Source organism: Stegostoma tigrinum, chromosome 2 (genome assembly GCF_030684315.1).
Source record: "Stegostoma tigrinum isolate sSteTig4 chromosome 2, sSteTig4.hap1, whole genome shotgun sequence".
NCBI classification, from domain to species: Eukaryota; Metazoa; Chordata; class Chondrichthyes; order Orectolobiformes; family Stegostomatidae; genus Stegostoma; species Stegostoma tigrinum.
Genome location: NC_081355.1, coordinates 151,946,921 through 151,974,134, shown reverse-complemented (window position 1 = coordinate 151,974,134; position 27,214 = coordinate 151,946,921). Strand labels below are relative to the sequence as shown.

Genomic DNA, 27,214 nt, shown 5'->3' with positions numbered 1-27,214 from the left:
CAGTATGGAGGGATACTCAAACATTCATCCCTTTGAGGAGCAGGCCACAGAGCTGGAGGAAATTCTTGCATAGAGAAGCGGGAGACAGGAATCTCATGTGGGGTCAGTGGGTGACCTTACAGCCTCCCGCTCTCACATGCACCCATGAGTAGCTCTGCCTCGGAGAATGACATTTCCGTAACTCTCGGAGAATGCATTGGCACAGTGTCCACTCCCATGGAGATGGCCACTCTGATGGGCCCTTTATTCTGGAGTAGACTCGGAGTGATGCGTGTCACTGACAAGGGCCCACTGCCCCAAGGAAGGAAACAGGGGATGACCTGTAGAGGTCAAGCACATGCTGTGAAGCCCCACACAGGCAACCTGCCTCTGTACATGACCATAAGTGACACAGTCAAGCAGCAGAGACAGCTGGGACTGCTGATTGCTGGCGCCATCCAACTTCTGTCATGGCAACAAATGGTTGCCTCACGGGAAGGGTAACAGTTGCTGTGAAGAGTCACGTTTTTGGGGGGATTTTGTGATGGGCATCACTGGTAAGTCCCGCATTTATTGCCCATCCCCTAACTGCCCAGTGGGTAGCTCAGTCACTCATGTTGCTATAGGCCTGACCTCATATGCAGGCCAGACCAAGGAAGGAAGACAGATTTTCTTCCCTAAAGGACATTATCAAACCAGATAGGCTTTCCCCCAAGTAATCAGCAACTGTTTCATCACCACTGAATCCTTGATTCCAGATTTTAATTGATTCAAATTCTGACGCTTGCCATCGCAGGATTTAAACACAGGCCCCTCAGAACATCATCATCCTCTGGCACTTAAACTCCCTCTGGCAGCTCATTCCATACACACACCACCCTCTGTGTGAAGAAGTTACCCCTCAGGTCCCTTTTAAATCTCTCCCCTCTCACCTTAAACCTATGCCCCTCTAGTTTTGGACTCCCTCACCCTGGGGAAAAGACACTGGCTATTCACCCTATCCATGCCCCGTCATGATTTCACAAACCTCTATAAGGTCACCCCTCAGACTCCGATGCTCCAGAGAAAATAGAACAAAGAACAAAGATCAAAGAAAATTACAGCACAGGAACAGGCCCTTCGGCCCTTCAAGCCTGCGCCGATCAAGATCCTCTGTCTAAGCCTGTCATCTATTGTCTGAGGGTCTATGTCCATTTGCTCCCTGCCCATCCATGTACCTGTCCAAATATATCTTAAAAGACACTAACGTGTCTGCGTCTACCACCTCCGCTGGCAACACCTTCCAGGTGCCCACCACTCTCTGTGTAAAGAACTTTCCACGCATATCTCCCTTAAACTTTCCTCCTCTCACTTTGAACTCTTGACCCCTAGTAATTGAGTCCCCCACTCCGGGAAAAAGCTTCTTGCTATCCACCCTGTCTATACCCCTCATGATTTTGTAGACATCAATCAGGTCCCCCCTCAATCTCCGTCTTTCTAAAGAAAATAATCCTAATCTACTCAACCTCTCTTAGCCCCAGTCTATTCAGCCTCTCCCTTTAGCTCAAACCTCCCCCAACCCTGCTGATATGGATCATTGCACTGGATTCAGTCCTGAGCACTACGGCTGCACTCAGAACTCTGCATGAAAGATTTTTTTAAAACATTGGCGAAAACACTAGTCCCAACTCCTTCAGGACGGAAAATACAGCAGGACTTTTTAGTTCCTGCAGTACAGATCTGGTGCTTTTTTTCTGAAAAACTCCAAAAGGAGATGATTCCCATCAGCTGGTGACTCGAGAAAAATTGGCACAGAGAGTTAGCTCAAACACTAGAAACATAGAGGGGGACTGACGGGATGATGTATTTATGCAGACGATCATTAATCTATGTGACCACAAGCAACTATTGAATCCATCAAATTGTTGGATTAGATGTGACGCTGACAATTACTTCAATAAACAATTGAAAGTGGTCCAGAGAAGTCTGACAAATATAATTATAGAGCACTCTCATGGAAGCAAAGCACTGGATAGGCATCATGATAAAGCAAGCAAACGGGTGTAAGTCAAAATTGCAAAAGCAATTGCAGTAAAATGGGAAACTGTGTCAGATTATAAGAACCATAACCAACAATAATGGGGAGGCTGTGCTCAAACTAATAATCCAGAGACCCGTTGTGTGACCAGGGGGTGGGGGGTGTGCGATACAGGTTCATCATCCCACCACAACACGGCGGAGGAGATAATTTCCATTCCATTCACGTAGTTAGTGGCTAGCCTCAATAACTGCAACTATTGGTTGCTCTTCTGCTTCTCCAATGTCCTCTGGGGAAGGAAATCTGCCAGCTTTAGCCAGTCTGACCTAAACGTGACTCCAGACCCACAGCAGCACTATCGAGTCTTAATGCCCTGAATTATTATGGTGCAGAGAGAAGCCACTGGCCTGCTGTGCCTGCACCTGCTTGATGGTCTGCTCTGGTTGTATTGTGGAGTGCCAATGTTCTGACTTTTCCCCATAGCCCAATGCAATGTTTCTATCCAAAACGTCATTCATTGCCCATCATGAATGCTTCAATTGTATCTCTACCTCATTCCCAGGCAGCAGATTTCATACCCTCGCTACTTGCTGTGTGCAAAAGCTTCTTTTTCACATTGTCCCTCCTTTCTCATTTTAAAATCTATGTCCTCTTGGTTTTTCTTTTTTGCCTTTTCTGAGATGGAACAGCTCCCCCCACCCATCTACTCTATACAGACAGAGAGTCGTCGGGTCTTACGGCACAGAAACAGATACTTCGGTTTAACCAGTCCTTGCAGACCTTGGTCTCCAAAACTAAATTTGTGCCATTTGCCTGTGTTTGGCCCATACCCCTTTAAAGCTTCCTTATCCAGGTACCTGTCTTGTTTTAGCTGTACCTGCATCTACCACTTCTTCATTCTATACACGACCCACCCTCTGTGCAAAAAACTTTCCCGTCAGGTCCCCTTTTAAATCATGCCCCTCTCGCCTTAAACCTATGCTCACAAGTTTTGGACTCCCCCACCCTGGGAATAGACCTCGTCTATTCACTTCATCTGTACCCCCTTATGATTTTATAAGCCTCTATAAGGTCACCCTTCAACATTCCAGTGAAAAATGTCCCAAGTTATCCAACCTCTCAAACCCTCCAGTCCTGGTAACATTCTTGTAAAAGAAATTTTCTGCACCCTATCCAGTTCAGTAATACCCTTCCTATCACAGGGCAACATGATTTCAAAAAGCTGTCTCTCAAATCCTCCTTCAGCCTTCTTCGGTCTTTGGAGCACATTCAAGCTTCTTCAATCTATCCTAATCATTGAAGATCTCATTTCTGGAGACTTTGTGCGTCCCTCCAATGCATTCATATCTTTTCTGTATGGTGCCCACAATATTCCAGCTGAGGGGTTTACAAGTGTCACTGCTCTTGTACTCAATTTCCCTGTTAATAAAGCCAATGATGCCATATGACTATAAGGCCAGTAGAAATAGGAACAGGAGGGATCCATTTCGCACCTTATAGACCTGCTCCACCATTCAATGGGATCATGGCTGATCCAATATTCCTCATTTACACTTCCCTGCCCTTTCCCCCATAACCCTTGATTCACCGACTGATCAAGAATCGCTCTGTCTCAGCCTTCAATATACACTAGGACTGTGTCCCCACAGCTCTCTGTGGCAAGGAGTTCTAACAACTTAGTTGGGACGTCATGTTGGAGCTCAACAGGGCATTGTTGACACCACTTTTGGAATACTGTGTTCAACTCTAGTCTCCTTGCCACAAGAAGGGTGTTATTAAACTTGAAAGGGTGCAGAAAAGATTTACAAGGATGCTGCCAGGGTTGGAGGGTTGGATTTATAAGGAGAGACTGAGTAGGTTGAGGCTATTTTCCCTGGAGCATCAGAGTCTGAGGGGGTGACCTTGTAGAGGTTTATAAAATCATTAGGAGCATGAATAGGGCAAATAGACAGGGTCTTTTCCCCAGGGTATGAGAGTCCACAACTAGAGGGGCATAGGTTTAAGGTGAGAGGGGAAAGATTTAAAAGGGACCTGAGAGATGACTTTTTCACTGAGAGGGTGGTATGTGTATGGAAAGAGCTGCCAAAAGGGGTGGTGGAAGCTGGTATAATTACAACATTTAAGAGCATCTGGACGGATATATGAATTTGAAGGATTTAGAGAGAACAAAAACAGAAGTTGCTGGAAAAGCTCAGCAGGTCTGGCAGCAATTGTAAAGAAAAAAATCAGTTAACCTTTTGGGTCCAGTGACCCTTCCTCAGAACTGTTTCTTCACAGGTGCTTCCAGGCCTGCTGAGCTTTTCCAGCAACTTCTGCTTTTGTTCCTGATTTAAGGCATCCACAGTTCTTTCGGTTTTTATAGGGTTGGCAGGGAAATAGGCCAAATGCTGGCCAATGGGATTAGATTAATTTAGGGTATCTGGTTGGTTTGGATGAGTTTCTGTGCTGTATGTCTCTATGATTCTAAGAAATTCCTCCTCATCTCAATCTTAAATTGGTACCCCTTTATTCTAAGACTATTCTGTCTGGTTCAAGACTCTCCCAAGAGAGGAAACACCATCTCAGCATTTACCCTGTCAAGCCCATTCAGGATCCCACATGTCTTAAGGAGACCATCTCTCATCCTTCCAAACTCCAGTGAGTGGTGTGCCAACCTGATTCACCCTACTGCCCTCTCCACCTGTCATGCCACCTTCAACAATCTATGCACCTATACACCCAGCTCCCTCTGCCTCTGTATCCTCCAGATTGCCCTCAATTCCAGGCTGTTAGGAGACAGCAAGAATTGCAGATGCTGGAGATCAGTGTAGAGCTGGAGGAACACGGCAGGTCAGGCAGCATCAGAGGAGCAGGAAAGTTGACATTTGGGTTGGGGCCCTTCTTCAGGACTCAGGGCAATTAGGGGTGGGCAAGAAATAATGACCCCATCGCACCTCATTAAAGTAGAAGGACTAAAACAAAAATGATGGGCCTTGGAGAAAAATTAACACTTCTGGACTAAATTTATAAGACTCTTCTGATATTCAACATTCACTAGCCGTAGCTGTATAATACAGGCTGTGATTGCTGCAAAAATAACAGAAATGTATAAACACAACACACACCAGGTTGTCATTAGGTTTGCTGGAATTTTTTCTCAGAAGTTCACAAGTCTCGTTGACGTCCGAAATCAATTTGCTCCACCCATGTTCTGTACAATTGCGGTATACCACCCCTGTGAAATCTGAACAAAATAAAAACACAACTGGGTGAAAGATGCAGTAAAAGTGAGGTCAAATTTAATGTTGGTGAGGTAAAACATACAGAACAAAGATAAGTCAAAGGCATCAAGCTTTTTTTTCACAAGATAAGCCTGCCTTTATTTCAGAGCGAAAAAGATTCATGATCAAGTCCTAAACGGATATTGGTGATTTGGAGCTCTCCTCCAATGAGTTGTTTAGAATATTGTGGACAGAGAACACTTCTGGTCTCTGTATTGTGCCCTTGTGCAGAGTCATTGCTCCATTTTAGAAACAAGAAACAGACTTCTGTTTCAGAGATTTAATGTACCTGCTACTGGTAACTGGGGTTAAAACAGAAAATAAGGAATGACTGGCTTTTATAAAGTGTTTTGTGAAATCACCAGCTATCACAGAGCAAAATACAGTCAATAAAGTACATTTGAAATGGAGCCTGCAGTGGAGTGAAGTGATAGAATCCCCTCAGTGCAGAAGATGACCATTTCGCTCCGAAGAGCGTTCCACCCAATCTCTGTACTTCCCATGACTAACCCACCTAACCTGCACACTATGGGCCAATTTAGCATGGCCTATCCACCACAATCTGCACATCTTTGGACTGTGGGAGGAAAACAGAGCACCCAAAGGAAACCCATGCACAGAATGTGCAAACTCTACATAGGCAGTCGCCCAAGGCTGGAATGGAATCTATGTCCCTGGTGCTATGAGGGAGGAGCGCTAATCACTGAGTCACCATGCTGTCCTTCAACATATGATACCACCATGAAACGTCTAGATAAGTACATATTGATCCTGTGTCGTCACCAGTATTTATTTTCTGCACCCCAAAATACAGCAGTCTGCTTGATTAGCACCTTATCCATCACCCTAAACATGAACTCCCTCCACCACCGACCCTCAGCAGCAGCAGTGTGTACTATCTACAAGATGCACTGCAGAAATTCACCAAAGATCCTCAGATAGCACCTTCCACAGCCCATGACCACTTCCATCTAGAAGGACAAGGGCAGCAGATACATGGGAATATTAGCCCCCTACAAGACACCCTCCAAGACACTCACCATCCTGACTTAGAAATATATCGCTGTTCCTTCACTGTCTCTGGGTCAAAATCCTGCAATTCCCTCCCTCAGGGCAGTGTGGGTCAACCCATAGCACGGGGACTGCAGCGGCTCAAGGAGGCAGCTCACCCCCACCTTCTCAAGGGGCAACTAGGGACGGGCAATAAACGCTGGCCCAGCCAGTGATGCCCAAATCTTGCGAATGAAGACGAACGAACCCAAAGTGAGGCCGTCACCAGCTTTACAAGATGAATTATAGAATCATACAGGCCAGAAAGTGACCATTCAGCTCTCCCTGTGGCAGCTCTGCCAAGAGCTGGATCATTATTCTGTGACTCATAGAAATGAAGTTGGGAAATGTTAACAACAGAACAAAATGTTTACTTCTCTTCGCTAAAGGAGGGTCCCAAAAGCTGGGGCAGGGCCTGCTGACCATTTCCCCAACGGCAGCTGAAGGCCAGCAAATAAAAGCCCTCCATTCCCAAAGGCAACCTGCAAAGAGAGAACAAGAGAAACGTCAATGTCACTTCTCCAACATCACCTCACGAGCATTTGCAAGCTTCCAATCACTTTGATCATTGTCAACATCTCATCAAAGGCCAATCCCTCTGAAGGAGGTTCCCTGACCTAAAAATTCTTGACCCATTTTCCTTTGGCCACATAAATTTCATTTTGATTTCTTTGCGTGACGTGTACCAAGATACAGTGGGAAGTATTGTTTTGTGTAGCTAACCAGGCAAATCATATCTTATGTAGTGTCTTGGATCACAGAGTGTATCCAAATGGTTCTTTTCAGATTCAGTTAAATGTAGTTAAGAGAAGGCTCGACAACAGCAATTTTCTTAGATATGAACATTAACCGAGCGATAATAAAAGACAGAAAAGAGAGTTTATTAAGTAAATAAAAAGAACAAAGAAGAGAGGGAAAAAGAAACAATAAGCCTCATGTCCGTCTGTTTGTGAGGGCCCCCTCGATTGATGGCTGGTCTAGAGGCTGAAGTTGTTCCTGGCACCATTCGTGATCGTGGACCGCGGTGAAATCCGACACTTTGGAATGAATCTCTCTCCCTCTCTCTTATACAGTGTAACAAACAGCCAGCACAAAGAAAGCAGGTACAGAAATACAAAACACAGCTACAGAAAAACAAGTTGCAGATGCTGTCTTTGGCCCATTTTGGAATGTTAACACGACTCATCCGAGGTCATGCAGTTTGCTCAGTTTCAGCAACAATTTTAGCCCTTCAGCCCATCCTATACAATCTATCTTCTCATGCAACTGTCAAATAATATCATTAACATTTAGCCCTTCGGCCCATCCTGTACATTCCACCCCTGGTGATATTTGACAGCCCATGATACAATTGCAAATGCAGACACAAATCAGCAACAGCCGTACAAGAACAAATAATGAGAGTATGTAACCTGCACTAGAAGATTAAAACTACAATGAAAATAACTAGCATCAATATAAAGAATACAACAATAGGGTGTATTACCAAATAAATGATCGCAATGGCCTTTGGGGACGAATCCTTAAACATATATACCACCCCTGATGTACTGTCAACGCAATGATGGAACCAGTAAGTTGTTACACCTGATTGAGGTGACCAAAATATCATCTACATTCTTTTTCAGTTAATCTATATACAGAATTTGCTCTAAAATTTAGTACATTCCATATTCAGGTTCCTTAATTTGTTTTTTTCTCCCTGGTTCCCAAACCATGGTTCACTTCACAAATTTCTCCAGCTCCCTTCATCTTTATCTGCCTTGAGGGTACCTTTCCAATATAGTTCCCTCCTTGCTAATTTTATGAATGACTGTATCATTGAATGGCAGCTACCAGGGGAGGCGATGGCCTAGTGGTGTTATCACTAGGCTATTAATGCAGAGACCTGGGTTCGAATCCTGGCACGGCAGATGGTGGAATTTGAATTTAATAAAATATCTGGAGTTAAAAATCTAGTGATGATCATGAATCCATTGTTGTTTGTTGGGGGAGAAACCCATCTGGTTCACTAATGTCCTTTAGGGAAGAAAACTGCCATCCTTACCTGGTCTGGCCTACATGTGACTCCAAACCCACAGCAATGTGGTTGACTCTTAACTGCCCTCTGGGCAATACCCTGTCCTCCTGAGATGCTGTTTGGCCTGCTGTGTTCCTCCAGCTTCACACTTTGTTATCTTGGATTCTCCAGCATCTGCAGTTCCCATTATCCAAGACAAAGTTGTCAGTTTAGTGCTCTCAGCTAAATTTCTTTTTCAGTAAAATGCATTTTAACCTTAATTACTTCATCTCATCCAATTTTGCAACTTAACTATTATCATCATATCTAATTCCAGAGATCTGTAGAGATCTGTACTCCATGGAACATGACCTTATATTATTTTAAAACAGAAGGCAACCGTTTCTGTTTGAGTCAGGCACAGCATATTTTGTGACGGCAAGAACCACAGATGCTGGAGTCAGCTTCGCGACAGTTCGTCAGTTTAGGGCTGAAACATCAGCTTTCCTGCTCCTCTGATGCTGCCTGACCTGCTGAGTTCTTCCAGCTCCACACAACATACTTTGTCCTTTGTCTAAGATGACCCACTTTTCTTAAAGTTACTTAATAACTCATACTTTAAAACAGAAGTCAAACATTTCAGTTTACTGCCTTAAAGTTACTAACCATTTTTGTACGCATTGAAACCGTTGAGACTGTGTGCATTCACTTTATCATTTCCTAGAATCCCTTTAAATTTTCAGGTCACTGCTCCATTTAAATCTTTTAGAATACCAGGGCACATCAGTCTTTATGTAATTTTTGTCATGATGTGCTTCAATGTACCCAGGCTTAGTGGTTTAAAGATTCCTAACACACTACAATTAATATTTCCATAGTACTTCCCCAACACTGAAATGTGTTATTGATGAATGGCTTGATCAGTTGAGGGTGCCTCATATGTCACTGTATTGAGATGTTGAAATTCTGCAAATGGGTTCAGCTTTAAAAAAAACAAACAAGCTCTACCCATCCCACATCAAGCAGAATGGGTTAATTAATATTAATCTACTACAAATTCAATAAGGTGGGGGGTGTAAACACCTGCGTGTCATACCATCTATCTCTCTGCCTCCTGGAAGGAACAAAAAGCTGACCCCTTTGTTATACGTGCCTTTCCTAAACTCCTCATACACAGGGAGGCACATTTTTAATATTCCGAAGTCTCTGTCACTTGGATATTAACAATGAGTCGATCTTATCACCCGGAATTAAAGATGCACTCATGTTAAAACAGAATTTGGAAGTTCAATCTGACTGGAAAATGAAATTCCAAACATATAATTTCTAGAACTAAAATTCACTCACACCCAAACACAACACGGATCTAATTGCAAAAGGTAAATTCTTGAATCAACGCTTTGTGGCAATCCCCTCCCCCTGTAACCACCCTGTACCCTCCCAATCACCACCCCCTGTAAACACCCTGTACCCTCCCCATCCCCTCCCCCTGTAACCACCCTGCACCCTCCCATCCCCTCCCCCTGTAATCATCCTGCACCCTCCCCATCCCCTCCCCCTGTAAACACCCTGCACCCTCCCCACCCCCTCCCCCTGTAAACACCCTGCACCCTCCCCACCCCCTCCCCCTGTAAACACCCTGCACCCTCCCCATCCCCTCCCCCTGTAAACACCCTGCACCCTCCCCATCCCCTCCCCCTGTAAACACCCTGCACCCTCCCCATCCCCTCCCCCTGTAAACACCCTGCACCCTCCCCATCCCCTCCCCCTGTAAACACCCTGCACCCTCCCCACCCCCTCCCCCTGTAAACACCCTGCACCCTCCCCACCCCCTCCCCCTGTAAACACCCTGCACCCTCCCATCCCCTCCCCCTGCAAACACCCTGCACCCTCCCCATCCCCTCCCCCTGTAAACACCCTGCACCCTCCCCACCCCCTCCCCCTGTAAACACCCTGCACCCTCCCCATCCCCTCCCCCTGTAAACACCCTGCACCCTCCCATCCCCTCCCCCTGTACTCATCCTGCACCCTCCCATCCCCTCCCCCTGTAAACACCCTGCACCCTCCCCACCCCCTCCCCCTGTAAACACCCTGCACCCTCCCCATCCCCTCCCCCTGTAAACACCCTGCACCCTCCCCATCCCCTCCCCCTGTAAACACCCTGCACCCTCCCCACCCCCTCCCCCTGTAAACACCCTGCACCCTCCCATCCCCTCCCCCTGCAAACACCCTGCACCCTCCCCATCCCCTCCCCCTGTAAACACCCTGCACCCTCCCCACCCCCTCCCCCTGTAAACACCCTGCACCCTCCCCATCCCCTCCCCCTGTAAACACCCTGCACCCTCCCATCCCCTCCCCCTGTACTCATCCTGCACCCTCCCATCCCCTCCCCCTGTAAACACCCTGCACCCTCCCCACCCCCTCCCCCTGTAAACACCCTGCACCCTCCCCATCCCCTCCCCCTGTAAACACCCTGCACCCTCCCCATCCCCTCCCCCTGTAAACACCCTGCACCCTCCCCACCCCCTCCCCCTGTAAACACCCTGCACCCTCCCCATCCCCTCCCCCTGTAAACACCCTGCACCCTCCCATCCCCTCCCCCTGTACTCATCCTGCACCCTCCCATCCCCTCCCCCTGTACTCATCCTGCACCCTCCCCATCCCCTCCCCCTGTAAACACCCTGCACCCTCCCCATCCCCTCCCCCTGTAAACACCCTGCACCCTCCCCATCCCCTCCCCCTGTAAACACCCTGCACCCTCCCCATCCCCTCCCCCTGTAAACACCCTGCACCCTCCCCATCCCCTCCCCCTGTAAACACCCTGCACCCTCCCCACCCCCTCCCCCTGTAAACACCCTGCACCCTCCCCATCCCCTCCCCCTGTAAACACCCTGCACCCTCCCCATCCCCTGCCCCTGTAAACACCCTGCACCCTCCCCACCCCCTCCCCCTGTAAACACCCTGCACCCTCCCCATCCCCTCCCCCTGTAAACACCCTGCACCCTCCCCATCCCCTCCCCCTGTAATCACCCTGCACCCTCCCCATCCCCTCCCCCTGTAAACACCCTGCACCCTCCCCACCCCCTCCCCCTGTAAACACCCTGCACCCTCCCCATCCCCTCCCCCTGTAATCACCCTGCACCCTCCCCATCCCCTGCCCCTGTACATCCCGTGAATGAGTAAATTTTACGAAAACCCCTCGCAGCCCTTTGAGCCCTTCAGTGAGTTTACTGCACACACCACTGACATATGCGTTACCTCTCAGGTTAATCGAGCAACGCACCACACAGCAACATTACCTCCCCGGCACCCCGCTTTTCACTCTGACTCATCATTCACCATTCCCTTCAGTTACATACGCTTGCCTCGCCTTCAGCCCCATGGTACCATTGTGAGAAGATTGGCTGCTGCCCTCCCCATGCCCATCAAAGTGCTTCCTGATGCAAATACTTTGGGCCCTTGCCCATTTATATGGTGCGGTGGTCCGCAAACACATTGTAGCTCAATTAAGGTGTTCACTGCAGTTACACCATAATGTGAAACGGAAGAGTATTATGAAGGTCGCGCTCAACGCGAGCTGCACTGACCCAGGCTGGGGGTCTTCAACAGCCCTCGATAATAAAGATTCACTCCCCTCTGAGAGAGAGAAAATTCCTGCTCGTCTCTGTCTTATTCTGGCCCCGTATTCTGAGATTGCACCATCTGGTCCTGGGCTCTCCCACACGTGGTAACAACTGTTCCCAACCTGTCAAGTCCCCTGAGAATGTCTCAGTGGGTATTGCTTATTAATTATATTGGATCCCATCCTTTCAAGCAGTCACTTAGGCGTACCCACCCCCCCACCCCCACCCCCGCCGCCGTCTCTGTGGGTCTCTGCTTCAGGACAGATGTGACCTCCATCCAAACGAAAAGCCATCAGTGTAACCTGAGATTACAAGGCGTAGAGTTGGATGAACACAGCAGGCCAAGCAGCATCAGAGGAGCAGGGAAGTCCAGACCCGAAACGTCAGCTTTCCTGCTCCTCTGATGCTGCTTGGCCTGCTGTGTTCATCCAGCTCTACACCTTGTCATCTCAGATTCTCCAGCGTCTGCAGTTCCTACTATCTTTGTGTCACTCTGAGCTGCAAAATCTTGAAGGCAGTGAGCTAGCTCCCAGTCAGTGGGTTTCACAGGCTGTGAGATGATTTGGGACCCCTCCCCCAATACCAACCCCACACCCAGAGCTGTTGAAAGCTGCTCTGTTTTCCTATGACGACTAAACAAGGAGTGAAATATTTAATTCCAAGGCTGAAGGAACAATAGTTTAGACAAATCAAAGCCTACAGGGCAAAACGTCTTCTAGTTTCGCTCTGTAACGGCTAATGTAGCTGATCTAATTTATGCCCCAATGCAATTTGGAATGAGTTATCATCACGATTAGTCCTGAAATGTTCGTTAGTAATTCCGAGCTCGTGCTTGGGAGAACCAGAGAGTTACTGATGCCCACTATGTTCTGAGCCCAATGTTATCCGGAAGAGTAGTTCAGCAATACTGTGTCCTGTTGTAATGCCTTTCCAAGCACTAATTCAGACAACCTTCAGGCTTTGCTTTGCTGGCTGAAGGCCATACACTGCAACAAGAGGCCATTCAACCCCTCTACACTGCTTCCTCCCCCACCCAATTTGACCATGGATTGTATCTCCCCTGACAATGGTATTCCAGAACTTGGGGCCATCATTTAAAAACGAGGGCCACGCCATTCAGAAGAGATGTTCAGAAGCATTTCTACGCACAAAGTGAGCAGATGTTTGGAGCTGTCTTCCACAAACAGCAATAAATCAGTTGTTTGTTGGAACTCTGAAATAGGTATTGTTTTATTAAGCCAATGTCTCAAGGGAGATGCACCAAAGGCGGTTATAAACCTGCTCCGCCATTCAATAAGATCATGGCTGATCTTTTCGTGGGCTCAGATCCACTTACCCCCATTCTCACCATATCCCTTAATTCCTTTATTGTTCAAAAAATATCCACCTTAGCTTTAAAAACCTTTACAGAAGTAGCGTCAACTACTTCACTGGGCAAGGAATTCCATAGATTAACAACCCTCTGGGTGAAGAAGTTCCTTCTCAATTCAGCCCTAAATCAGCTCCCTCTAAATCTTGAGGCTGTGCCCTCCTGTCCTAGCTTCACCTGCCAGTGGGAACATCCTCTCTATTTCTATCTTATCTGTTGCCTTCATAATCTTATATGTTTCAATGAGAACCCCCCTCAATCTTCTGAATTCCTATGAATGTAATCCCAATCTACTCAGTCTCGCCTCATAAGCCAATCCCCCTCAATCAACCTACTGAACGCCCTCTGCACCCCCTCCAGTGCCAGTACATCCTTCCTCAAGTAAGGAGCCCAAAACTGCACACAGTACTCCAGGTGTGGCCTCCCCAGCACCTTGTACAGCTGCAAGATAACCTCTCTGCTTTTAAACTCAATCCCTTTAGCAATGAAGAACAAAATTCCATTTGCCTTCCTAATTACTTGCTGTACCTAAAGACCAACCTTCTGTGATTCCTGCACTACATCACCCAGGTGCCTCTGCATAGCAGCATGCTGCAACTTTTTAACCATTCAAGTAATAATCCTTTTTGCTATTACTCCTACCAAAATGTATGACTTCACATTCATTTACATTGTATTCCATCTGCCAGACCTTTGCCCACTCACTCAATGTATCTATATTCCTCTGCAAAGTTTCACAGTCCTCTGCACACTTTGCTCTGCCACTCATCTTAGTGTCACCTGCAAACCTTGATACCCTACACGTGGTCCCCAACTCCAAATCATCTATATAAATTGTAAATAATTGCAGTCCCAACACTGATCCTTGAGGCACACCACTAGTCACTGATTGCCAGCCAGAATAGCACTCATTTATCCCCACTCTTTGCTTCCTGTTAGTCGACCAATCCTCTATCCATGCTAATACTTAACCCCTAACGCCATGCATCCTTATCTTGTGCAGCAGCCTCTTGTGTGGCACCTTGTCGAAATCTAGGTACACCACATCCACTGGGTCCCCATTGTCCACCGGCTCGTAATGTCTACATAGAATTCCAAAATATTTGTCAAGCATGACCTGACCTTCATGGACCCATGCTGCGTCTGCCCAACAGGACAATTTCTATCAAGATGCCTTGCTATTTCTTCCTTGATAATAGACTCAAGCATCTTCCCAACTACAGAGGTTAAGCTAACCGCTCTATCATTCCCCATCTTTTGTCTACTTCCCTTTTTAAACAGTGGTGTCACATTTGCTGTTTTCTAATCTGCTGGCACTGCCCCAGGGTCCAGCGAATCTTGGAAAATTACCAACAGTTATAGATAATAGACAATAGACAATAGGTGCTGGAGTAGGCCATTCGGCCCTTCGAGCCAGCACCACCAGTTCACCTGCTATTTCTCCCACCGTCTCTTTTAGAATCCTGGGATGCATTCCATCAGGGCCAGGAGACTTATCAATCCTTAGCTCCATTAGTTTGCCCAATATTTCCTCTTCAGTTGTAATGATTGTTTCCAGATCCTCACCTACCTCCGTCTCTTTGTCAATTACTGGCATGTTATTAGTGTCCTCCACTGTGAAGACCGATACAAAATACCTGTTCAATGCCTCAGCCATTTCATCATATCCCAGAACTAAATTCTCCTTCTCATCCTCTAAAGGGCCAACGTTTACTTTAGCCACTCTTTTTCATTTTATATATTTATAGAAACTTTTGCTATCTGTCTTTAGATTCTGTGCTAGTTTTTTCTCATGTTCTATCTTACTTTTCTTTATAGCTTTTTTTGTGGCTTTCTGTTGACCTTTAAAGTTTTCCCAATCTCTAGTTTCATGCTGTTTTTGGCCACTTTGTATGCCTTCTCTTTCAATTTGATAGACTCCCTTATTTCCTCAGACACCCACTGCAGATTACCCCATTTCTTACAGTCCTTCCTTTTCACTGAAATATACTTTTGCTGAGCACTTTGAAAAATTGCTTTGGAAGTCTTCCACTGCTCGTCAACTGTCCCACCATAAAGTCTTTATTTCCAGTCTACTCTAGCCAAGTCCTCCCTCATTCTATTGTAGTCCCCCTTGTTCAAGCATAGGACCCAGGTGTTGGAGTTCATCTTCACACTATCCATCTGTATTCTAAATTCAACCATGCTGTGATGACTCCTTCCAAGAGGATTCCTAACTATGAGGACATTAATTATTGCTGTCTCATTACAGAGGGCCAGACCTAGGATAGCTTGCCCCCTTGTCGGTTCCATTACATACTGTTCCAGAAAACGATCACGGGTACACTCAATGAACTCCTCCTCAAGGCTACTCTGACCGAGCTGGTTTGACCAAACTACATGTAGATTAAAATCCCCCACGTTAATTGTCGTACCATTTTTACAGGCATTAGTTATTTCTTTGTTTATTGCTTGTCCCAATGAACCTATAGGGACTCTAGCCACAGAGATAATGGGAACTGCAGATGCTGGAGAATCTGAGATAACAAAGTGTGGAGCTGGACGAACACAGCAGGCCAAGCAGCATCTCAGGAGCACAAAAGCTGATGTTTCAGACCTAGACGTTGAAGCTTGTGAAATCCACATTGATACCATTGGGCTGCAGGGTTCCCAATTCACAAGTTTCAAAATCTCCCCTCCTCCCACTGCATCCCAATACCAGCCCAGCTCGTCCCCACCTCCTTAACCTGTTCTTCCTCTCACCTATCCCCTCATCCCACCCTTCATCAGAGAGGGGGATGGGGACAGGGAACTGGAATAAATAGGGAGAGAGGGGGAGGCGGACCGAAGATGGAGAGTGAAGAAGATAGGTGGAGAGAGTATAGGTGGGGAGGTAGGGAGGGGATAGGTCAGTCCAGGGAAGACGGACAGGTCAAGGAGGTGGGATGAGGTTAATAGGTAGATGGGGGTGCGGCTTGGGGTGGGAGGAAGGGATGGGTGAGAGGAAGAACCGGTTAGGGAGGCAGAGACAGGTTGGACTGGTTTTGGGATGCAGTGGGTGGAGGGGAAGAGCTGGGCTGGTTGTGTGGTGCAGTGGGGGGAGGGGACGAACTGGGCTGGTTTAGGGATGCAGTAGGGGAAGGGGAGATTTTGAAACTGGTGAAGTCCACATTGATACCATTAGGCTGCAGGGTTCCCAGGCGGAATATGAGTTGCTGTTCCTGCAACCTTCGGGTGGCATCATTGTGGCACTGCAGGAGGCCCATGATGGACAGGTCATCTAGAGAATGGGAGGGTGAGTGGAAATGGTTTGCGACTGGGAGGTGCAGTTGTTTGTTGCGAACCGATTGGACGTGTTCTGCAAAGCGGTCTCCAAGCCTCCGCTTGGTTTCCCCAATGTAGAGGAAGCCACACCGGGTACAGTGGATGCAGTATACCACATTGGCAGATGTGCAGGTGAACCTCTGCTTAATGTGGAATGTCATCTTGGGGCCTGGGATAGGGGTGAGGGAGGAGGTGTGGGGGCAAGTGTAGCATTTCCTGCGGTTGCAGGGGAAGGTGCCGGGTGTGGTGGGGTTGGAGGGCAGTGTGGAGCGAACAAGGGAGTCACGGAGAGAGTGGTCTCTCCGGAAAGCAGACAGGGGTGGGGATGGAAAAATGTCTTGGGTGGTGGGGTCGGATTGTAAATGGCGGAGGTGTCGGAGGATGATGCGTTGTATCCGGAGGTTGGTAGGGTGGTGTGTGAGAACGAGGGGGATCCTCTTAGGGTGGTTGTGGCGGGGGCTGGGTGTGAGGGATGTGTTGCGGGAAATACAGGAGACGCGGTCAAGGGCGTTCTCGATCACTGTGGGGGGAAAGTTGCGGTCCTTGAAGAACTTGGACATCTGGGATGTGCGGGAGTGGAATGTCTTATCGTGGGAGCAGATGCGGCGGAGGCGGAGGAATTGGGAATAGGGGATGGAATTTTTGCAGGAGGGTGGGTGGGAGGAGGTGTAATCTACATAGCTGTGGGAGGCGGTGGGCTTGAAGTAGACATCAGTTACAAGCTGGTTGCCTGAGATGAGACTGAGAGGTCCAGGAAGGTGAGGGATGTGCTGAAGATGGCCCAGGTGAACTGAAGGTTGGGGTGGAAGGTGTTGGTGAAGTGGATGAACTGTTCAGGCTCCTCTGGGGAGTAAGAGGTGGCGCCGATACAGTCATCAATGTACCGGAGGAAGAGGTGGGATACACATCCCTCAGACCCCGCCCCCGCCACAACCGCCCAAAGAGGATCTCCCTCGTTCTCACACACCACCCTACCAACCTCCGGATACAACGCATCATCCTCCGACACTTTCGCCATCTACAATCTGACCCCACCACCCAAGACATTTTTCCATCCCCACCCCTATCTGCTTTCCGGAGAGACCACTCTCTCCATGACTCCCTTGTTCGCTCCACACTGCCCTCCAACCCCACCACACCCGGCACCTTCCCCTGCAACCGCAGGAAATGCTACATTTGCCCCCACACCTCCTCCCTCACCCCTATCCCAGGCCCAAGATGACATTCCACATTAAGCAGAGGTTCACCTGCACATCTGCCAATGTGGTATACTGCATCCACTGTACCCGGTGTGGCTTCCTCTACATTGGGGAAACCAAGCGGAGGCTTGGAGACCGCTTTGCAGAACACCTCCGCTCAGTTCGCAACAAACAACTGCACCTCCCAGTCGCAAACCATTTCCACTTCCCCTCCCATTCTCTAGATGACATGTCCATCCTGGGCCTCCTGCAGTGCCACAATGATGACACCTGAAGGTTGCAGGAACAGCAACTCATATTCCGCCTGGGAACCCTGCAGCCTAATGGTATCAATGTGGACTTCACCAGTTTCAAAATCTCCCCTTCCCCTACTGCATCCCTAAACCAGCCCAGTTCGTCCCCTCCCCCCACTGCACCACACAACCAGCCCAGCTCTTCCCCCCCACCCACTGCATCCCAAAACCAGTCCAACCTGTCTCTGCCTCCCTAACCAGTTCTTCCTCTCACCCATCCCTTCCTCCCACCCCAAGCCGCACCCCCATCTACCTACTAACCTCATCCCACCTCCTTGACCTGTCCGTCTTCCCTGGACTGACCTATCCCCTCCCTACCTCCCCACCTATACTCTCTCCACCTATCTTCTTCACTCTCCATCTTCGGTCCGCCTCCCCCTCTCTCCCTATTTATTCCAGTTCCCTCTCCCCATCCCCCTCTCTGATGAAGGGTCTAGGCCCGAAACGTCAGCTTTTGTGCTCCTGAGATGCTGCTTGGCCTGCTGTGTTCATCCAGCCTCACATTTTATTATCTTGGAATCTCCAGCATCTGCAGTTCCCATTATCTCTGTACTGTTCTATGCTCTATGTTCTATTGATGCCTCTCCTTCCTCAGGCAGCTCTGGAAATTTGGCATTTCCATAAGGACCCTCACCAACTTCTACAGATGTACCGTTAAAAGCAAACTGTCTGGTACGGGAACTGCTCTTCCCATGACCGTAAGAAACTACAGAAGGTGGTGTACACAGCCCAGACCATCACTGAAGCCGACCTCCCATCCGTTCGCTCCATTTACATGGCTCGCTGCTGTGGAAATGCTGCCCACATCATTAAAGACCCATTGCACCCGGGTAATGACCTTCAACAACCTCTTCTGTCAGGCAGAAGATACAGAAGCCTGAACACATGCACCAGCAGGTTCAGGGCCAGCTTCTTCCCGGCTGTTATTAGGCTGATAACTGGACTCATTAACTTCAAAAAATACTGGTCTTGCTAATATTGACATTTCCTCATGCACATCCTGTGGAGTGCAACCTGTGTGCTGTAAGCTGTCCAAATTATTTTCATCCTATGATCTGTACATCCTTGCTCACTGTGATCTGCCTGTTGCTGCTCGCAAACAAAGCTTTTCACTGTACTTAGGTACACGGGACACTGAATCAAATCAAATCAAAGTGTCTGTTTAGGTGCTATCCATCTCCATGAGTCTATGATGTGGCAAATTAAAAACAGGAATGCTAAATCCATTGACATTTTTTATTTCGGAATGATGTGAAATGGAGGTCGCGTGCTTATTTGTCTTTGCATAGAGTGGGCGCGCTGGGAGAGAACTGAAGTGAAGTCACATACCAGGTGAGTGGGCAGCGGTGTCGTTTAATTCTCTCGATTGGTTCACATTGAGCCGTATACAGCTAGCATTACTGTCTTCGATTCGTTGAAAGATCTCACAGTACGGATGTATTGCAATTGCCTGCGATTACAAAAATATAGACCCATGCGTTATTGCTCGCAATAATGATCAATCGTTCCAGCAACCAGAAGAAGATTTTAACCGCAAACAGTGCGGCGACATTAACATCAGACTTTTTCCAGCATTTTAGTGACTACTGGCAGTCAGGCTATTGAGTAGTTTTTGGAGTATTTTCATGACGTAAATGCCAAACAGCATTTACCCAGAAGCAGCAATGTGACAGAGTACAGATCACTTGGACCAATATTGAGAGATACATACAGGGACAAGCCTTTGGAGATAACTCATACTAACTTTCGATTTTAGGGGTTCACAATCGGAGTTACTTAACATAAGCAGTTGGAGGATTACTGCAATTTCCCAACAGTTCTTTGAGTTTAGTAAGAATGTGTGAAGCAGGAGCAGGAGTAGGCCATTCTGATGAACAGTCAATGGACTCAAAACATTAACTCTGCTTTGTCTCCACCGCCAGACCACCTGAGTTTCTCTGACAATTTCTGTTCTTGTCAAGAAGTGAGCTAGTCAATTTTTCTTTTTCTCATCGTCCTTTTTCTGATGAAAGGTCTAGGCCCGATACGTCAGCTTTTGTGCTCCTAAGATGCTGCTTGGCCTGCTGTGTTCATCCAGCTCCACACCTTGTTATCTCGGATTCTCCAGCATCTGCAGCTCTCATTATCTCTAGTCAATTTTTCCAACAGTTAACGCTGAGGGGAAAAGAAAAAGACCCAAACTAATCAATCAATGAGTTGGGCAAAGCTGTACATTCCGTGAGACCATCCAAAAGGGGGAATTCACAGAAACTGGTCCTGGCATTGGCACCCCAAGCCCTTGGTGTGGAGTGGCATGTGGTCCCAGAACCATATGGGGTGGGGGTGGGGGAAAGCAGTGGCTGTGCTGCAGTATGAGGGTGAGGTTGGCTGTATAGGCCAAGAGAGTACCATCTGCAAAAGTGACAGGTCAGAGGCAGACATTGGGTGATGGATAATGGTGACATCTCTCGGCGATGCCAGTGTGACCCACAAATTTGCTCCACACTCTGGAACATGGCATCAGGCACCCCAGACATTGTCACAGTACACTCAGTGGGTCTATACAACCTGTCACCCAGACTTGAGCCCTGACTGACAAGTACGTTTCTCTGATCTTACATCACAACATTATTTGACCTCAGAAGCATCTCTCCATGACAGTATCGGTAAGAGTGACCATCGCACGGTTCTTGTGGAGATGAAGTCCCATCTTCACATTGAGAATAATCTCCATCACGCTGTGTGGCACTATCACCGTGCTAAATGGGACAGACTTTCCACAGATCTAGCAGCTCCAGTCTTTGTGGAGACAAAGTCCCATCTTGATATTGACAATAACTTCCATCGTGTTGAATGACACGGCCACCATGCTAAATGGGACAGCCTTCGCAAAGAGGTAGCAAATCAAGACCGGGCATCCATGAGGTGCTGTGGGCCATCAACAACTGCAGAATTGTATCCGAGCACAATCTGTAACGTCATGGCCCAGCATTTCCCCCCACTCTAATATTACCATCAAGCCTGGGGAACCAACCTTGGTTCAATGGAGAGTGCAGGAGGGTATGGCAGGAATAGCACCAGGCAGACCTGGAGATGAGGTATCAACCTGCTGAAACCAGCTCCACACTTTGTTGTCTTGGATTCTCCAGCATCTGCAGTTCCCATTATCAGGGATAGTGTAGACATGTCTAAACTTGAGGAAGGCTAATTTCAGTATATAATACTGGGAGCTTACTTACAGGAAAGTCTACATTTGGAAAGTGAGAGACTTTTGAAAGTAGAACTGTGAGAATTCAGAACAAAGGTGCACAAGTCTGTAGATCCCCGAGAATATCAGCACAGGTAGACTGGGGTGGGGGGGGGAGGGGGGTGGTGGGGGGGAGGGGGTGGTTGGTGAAGAAGGCAAACAGGATGCTTGCCTTCATTAGCCAGAGTGAAGAATGTGGGAGCAAGAGGTCTGTTACAACTTTATAAAACATTGGTTAGGCCACAGATGGAGTACAATGTGCAGTCCTGGCCGCTACACTGTCAGAAGGACATAATGGCTCTGGAGACGGTGTGGAGGAGATTCACCAGAATATTGCCCGGGGTAAAAAGCTTCAATTATGAGGAGAGACTGGATTGGCTGCGATTGCTCTCCTTGGAGCAGAGGAGGCTGAGGCCTGAGGTATGAAATTGTGAGGGGGGGCATAATGTGAGCAGAATGTGAGAACGTTACCTCCACTGCAGGCGTGTCTAGGACCAGAGGGCATAAGTTTAAGGTGAGGAGTAAGTGATTTACAGGAGATCTGAGAAAGAATGTGATCTTTATAAATGACTTGGACGAGGACGTGGAAGGGTGGGTTAGTAAGCTGGCCGACGACACTAAGGTTGGAGGAGGTGTGGACAGGGTGGAGATCTGTTGTAGGTTGCAACGGGACATTGACAAGATGCAGAGCTGGGCAAAGAAGTGGCAGATGGAATTCAACCCAGAAAAGTGTGAGGTGATTAATTTTGGAAGGTTGAATTTGAATGCAGAATACGGGGTTAATGGCAGGATTCTCGGCAGTGTGGAGGAATAGAGGGATGTCGGAGTCCACGTCCATAGATTCCTGAAACTTGCCACTCGAGTTGATCGGGTTGTAAAGAAGGCGTATGGTGTGTTGGCTTTCATTGGCGGGGAATTGAGTTTAAGAGCTGTAAGCTCTATAAAACCCTGGTTAGACCACACTTGGAATATTGTGTCCAGTTCAGGCTGCCTAATTATAGGAAGGATGTGGAAGCTTTAGAGAGGGTGCAGAGGAGATTTACCAGGATGCAGCCTGGGCTGGAGGGCAGGTCTATTGAGGAAAGGTTGAGGGAGCTGGGGCTTTCTTCGAGGGAGCGAAGAAGGATGAGAGGTGACTTGATAGAGGTGTACAAGATGATGAGAGACATCAATAGAGTGGATAATCAGAGACTTTTTCCCAGGGCGGAAATGACTATGATGAGGGGTAACAATTTTGAGGTGAATAGAGGAAGGTATCGGGGAGATGTCAGAGGTAGGTTCTTCACACAGAGAGTGGTGGGCGTGTGGAATGTGCTGCCGGCAGTGGTAGTGGAGTCAGATACTTTAGAGACTTTTAAGCAATTCATGGATAAGCACATGGAGGATAGTAAAATGTAGGGTGTTCAGGGTAGATTGATCTTAGAGTAGGATAATAGATTGGCACAACATTGTGGGCTGAAGGGCCTGTACTGTACCATTCTATGTTCTATGTTCTAATGCTTTCACCCAGAGGGTGTTAGAAATATGGAACATGCTGCCTGAGAGGGTGGTGGGGGCAGATACTCTCACAACATTTCAGAAGCATCTGGGCGAGCACTTACAATGCCGGGGCAGAGTAGGCTATGGGCCAAGTGTGGGTCAATGGAATTAATTTAGTTAGTCTGCACAGGCATGGTGGCCTGAATGGGCTGTCCCTATGCTGATTAACTTTGTGAGTTAAACACCCTGATCATGTTAGTGGTGCTATAGAAATGTTTGTTGTTGCTGTCTGGGAGCTAACTTGTCTGGTTAGTCTTGGCGCTGAGAGATTGGTTTTCACACAAAGTGCTGTGCAGTAATGGTTTGGATGTAATCCCTTAAATTAACCTTCGAACAGTAGCATGAAAACTTCCAGGTGCTGAGCAGCTGACACATTCACTTTGAAAGACATTATACAGCTGAGTTTGAGTTCATGAGCAGCTCATATGTGTTTGCGGCAAGAATCATGATTCCCAAGCCATGAGGGGTGTATTACTTGAAGCCCCTAATTGTCCCTGTGCCCCCTCCCACACACCCGCACCCTGGGGCATAGAACTGGTCTCGGTCCCAGAGGCAGCTGGGATGGGGGGGCATCCAGAAATGGGTCCTCTCTGGCGAGTGGTGAGGGAGTGAAAGCAGAGATAGGGAGAGTGCCCCCACTCACGATCCTCTAGGGACAGTTCCAGGTAGTCTAGGGTGAGGACTAGGCCCTGGGCAGGCTTCTCCTGGTTCATCTCAGCCCCAGGTAGGTTATCCACCACCCCCCCTGGAAAAACACTGACCTTCTGGGTAGGGAGCAATGAAACAGCTCCTCTTCCATAACCCCTGAGTGAGTTGAAATAGGTTAATTTGAAAGTGGATTCCTTCCTGTTCTTCCAGACCGAAATGAGCTAATGTTTTAGGAGTAACAAGAGGCTATTTAGCACCGCACCCCCCACCCAAGTCTGTTCCACCATTCAGTTTGGATTCAGGTTTATTTATTTATCACATATACCGAGTTAGGATTATATCGGTGCAGTGAAAAGTGCACAAAGTTACCATTGACTGGTGCCCACTTGGTTACAAAAACCAGAATCCAAGATGTAATTGAGCCAAAAGTTAAGCAAGAGAACAAGAAAAGTCCAGGTCTCAGAGTCCCAAGTCCCATCTCCACAATGGTGCAGGCAACGCTCCAATCGCGAGGGCACCCAAGAGGTTACCGCTGCCACGCAAATGGCCCCCTCTCGCCACCATCACCACCTCACCGACCCCCTATCACCTCCATCGCCACCTCACCGGCCCCTCTCACCACCATCCCCACCTCACCGGCCCCTCTCACCATCATCACCACCTCACCGGCCCCCTCTCACCACCATCCCCACCTCACCGGCCCCTCTCACCACCATCCCCACCTCACCGGCCCCCTCTCACCACCATCCCCACCTCACCGGCCCCTCTCACCACCATCACCACGTCACCGGCCCCCTCTCACCACCATCCCCACCTCACCGGCCCCCTCTCACCACCATCCCCACCTCACCGGCCCCTCTCACCACCATCCCCACCTCACCGGCCCCTCTCACCATCATCACCACCTCACCGGCCCCCTCTCACCACCATCCCCACCTCACCGGCCCCTCTCACCACCATCCCCACCTCACCGGCCCCCTCTCACCACCATCCCCACCTCACCGGCCCCTCTCACCACCATCACCACGTCACCGGCCCCCTCTCACCACCATCCCCACCTCACCGGCCACTCTCACCACCATCCCCACCTCACCGGCCCCCTCTCACCACCATCCCCACCTCACCGGCCACTCTCACCACCATCGCCACCTCACCGGCCCCCTCTCACCACCATCCCCACCTCACCGGCCCCCTCTCACCACCATCACCACGTCACCGGCCCCCTCTCACCACCATCCCCACCTCACCGGCCACTCTCACCACCATCCCCACCTCACCGGCCCCCTCTCACCACCATCCCCACCTCACCGGCCACTCTCACCACCATCGCCACCTCACCGGCCCCCTCTCACCACCATCCCCACCTCACCGGCCCCCTCTCACCACCATCCCCACCTCACCGGCCCCTCTCACCATCATCCCCACCTCACCGGCCCCTCTCACCACCATCCCCACCTCACCGGCCCCTCTCACCACCATCCCCACCTCACCGGCCCCTCTCACCACCATCGCCACCTCACCGGCCCCCTCTCACCATCATCCTCACCTCACCGGCCCCTCTCACTACCATCACCATCTCACCGGCCCCTCTCACCACCATCCCCACCTCACCGGCCCCTCTCACCACCATCCCCACCTCACCGGCCCCTCTCACCACCATCCCCACCTCACCGGCCCCTCTCACCACCATCCCCACCTCACCGGCCCCCTCTCACCACCATCCCCACCTCACCGGCCCCTCTCACCACCATCCCCACCTCACCGGCCCCTCTCACCACCATCGCCACCTCACCGGCCCCCTCTCACCACCATCCCCACCTCACCGGCCCCCTCTCACCACCATCCCCACCTCACCGGCCCCTCTCACCACCATCCCCACCTCACCGGCCCCTCTCACCACCATCGCCACCTCACCGGCCCCCTCTCACCACCATCCCCACCTCACCGGCCCCCTCTCACCATCATCCCCACCTCACCGGCCCCTCTCACCACCATCCCCACCTCACCGGCCCCCTCTCACCACCATCCCCACCTCACCGGCCCCTCTCACCACCATCCCCACCTCACCGGCCCCTCTCACCACCATCCCCACCTCACCGGCCCCTCTCACCATCATCCCCACCTCACCGGCCCCTCTCACCACCATCCCCACCTCACCGGCCCCCTCTCACCACCATCCCCACCTCACCGGCCCCTCTCACCACCATCCCCACCTCACCGGCCCCTCTCACCACCATCCCCACCTCACCGGCCCCTCTCACCATCATCCCCACCTCACCGGCCCCTCTCACCACCATCACCATCTCACCGGCCCCTCTCACCACCATCCCCACCTCACCGGCCCCTCTCACCACCATCCCCACCTCACCGGCCCCCTCTCACCACCATCCCCACCTCACCGGCCCCCTCTCACCACCATCCCCACCTCACCGGCCACTCTCACCACCATCACCATCTCACCGGCCCCTCTCACCACCATCCCCACCTCACCGGCCCCTCTCACCATCATCCCCACCTCACCGGCCCCTCTCACCATCGACCTGGCCCACTGTCGATCTGCTGTCACGGCAGGACAAAGCCCACTCATTCACCTCCCTCCATGTGGTTCCCAGTTGTGACCTGACTCCATAGTTCACTTCCCATTTTTTTCCGTTTATTCATTCACCGGATGAGGATGTTGCTGACCAGGGCAGCATTTCTTGCCCATCCCTAATTGCCCAGAGGGCAGTGAAGCGTCAACCACATTGCTGTGGGACTGGAGTCACATATAGGTCATGCCAGGTCATCGTTAGATTCTTAATTCCAGATATTTTATTGAATTCAAATGCCACCACATGCTGTGGCAGGACTCAAACCCAGGTCCCCAGAACATTACCCAGGAACATTAACAGCCCAGTGATGGGGATGGGAGTGGTACAGAATTACTGCCAAGATGAGAGGGAAGAAGGAAAAGGAAGGGGAACTGGCTAACAGAGTGGAGTTCCAAATGGAGTGGCTCACCCTGCTCCACCTTGTCTGCTTCTTTCAATAAGATCATGGCACATGCACAGCCCTAACCCCATATGGGCCCATATTCCTTCATACCCTTACTTAATATAAAAAAATGTATATACCTCAGATTTAAAATTAGCAACTGATCCAGCATCCCGTCACATTTGTGGAAGGGAGTTCCAAACCTCTCCCACCCTTTGTGTGCAGAAGTGCTTCCTAACATCTCTCCTGTAACCGTCTGACCCTAATTCTCAGGCTATGCCCCTACTTTTAGAATCCCCAACGGGTGGGAATAGTTTATCTTTATCCATCCTGTCTTTGCCTGGTAATATTTTGATGACTTCAATGTTATCATCCGTTACCTTTGTAAATTTCAGGGAAAACAGGCCTAATTTGTCTCAGAGATAGTAAGAGCTGCAGATGCTGGAGAATCTGAGATAACAAGGTGTAGAGCCGGATAACATCAACCTTCCTGCTCCTCTGAGGCTGCTTGGCCAGCTCTACACCTTGTTATCTCCTGATTTATCTAATGTCTCCTCATAACCCTCGAAATCCGGGTTTCATCTTTCGAAAGAGTGATAATGGGAACTGCAGATGCCGGAGAATCCAAGATAATAAAGCATGAAGCTGGATGATCTGATGAAGGGTCTAGGCCCAAAACGTCAGCTTTTGTGCTCCTGAGACGCTGCTTGGCCGGCTGTGTTCATCCAGCTCCACA

General features: G+C 49.3%; 1 protein-coding gene across 2 annotated transcripts in view; it reads right to left on the bottom strand.

The window, feature by feature from the left end:
- Positions 1-27,214, bottom strand: part of LOC125462939 (vasoactive intestinal polypeptide receptor 1-like) — an 88,252-nt gene that overhangs the window by 48,558 nt on the left and 12,480 nt on the right. For both annotated transcript variants that reach the window (XM_059642206.1, XM_059642213.1), the window contains exons 2-4: positions 19,422-19,542; positions 6,681-6,788; positions 5,101-5,219 (exon numbers count right to left, since the gene is read on the bottom strand). In XM_059642206.1, the coding sequence (XP_059498189.1) occupies positions 5,101-5,219; positions 6,681-6,788; positions 19,422-19,542 (348 nt within the window). The remainder of the gene's footprint in view (positions 1-5,100; positions 5,220-6,680; positions 6,789-19,421; positions 19,543-27,214) is intronic.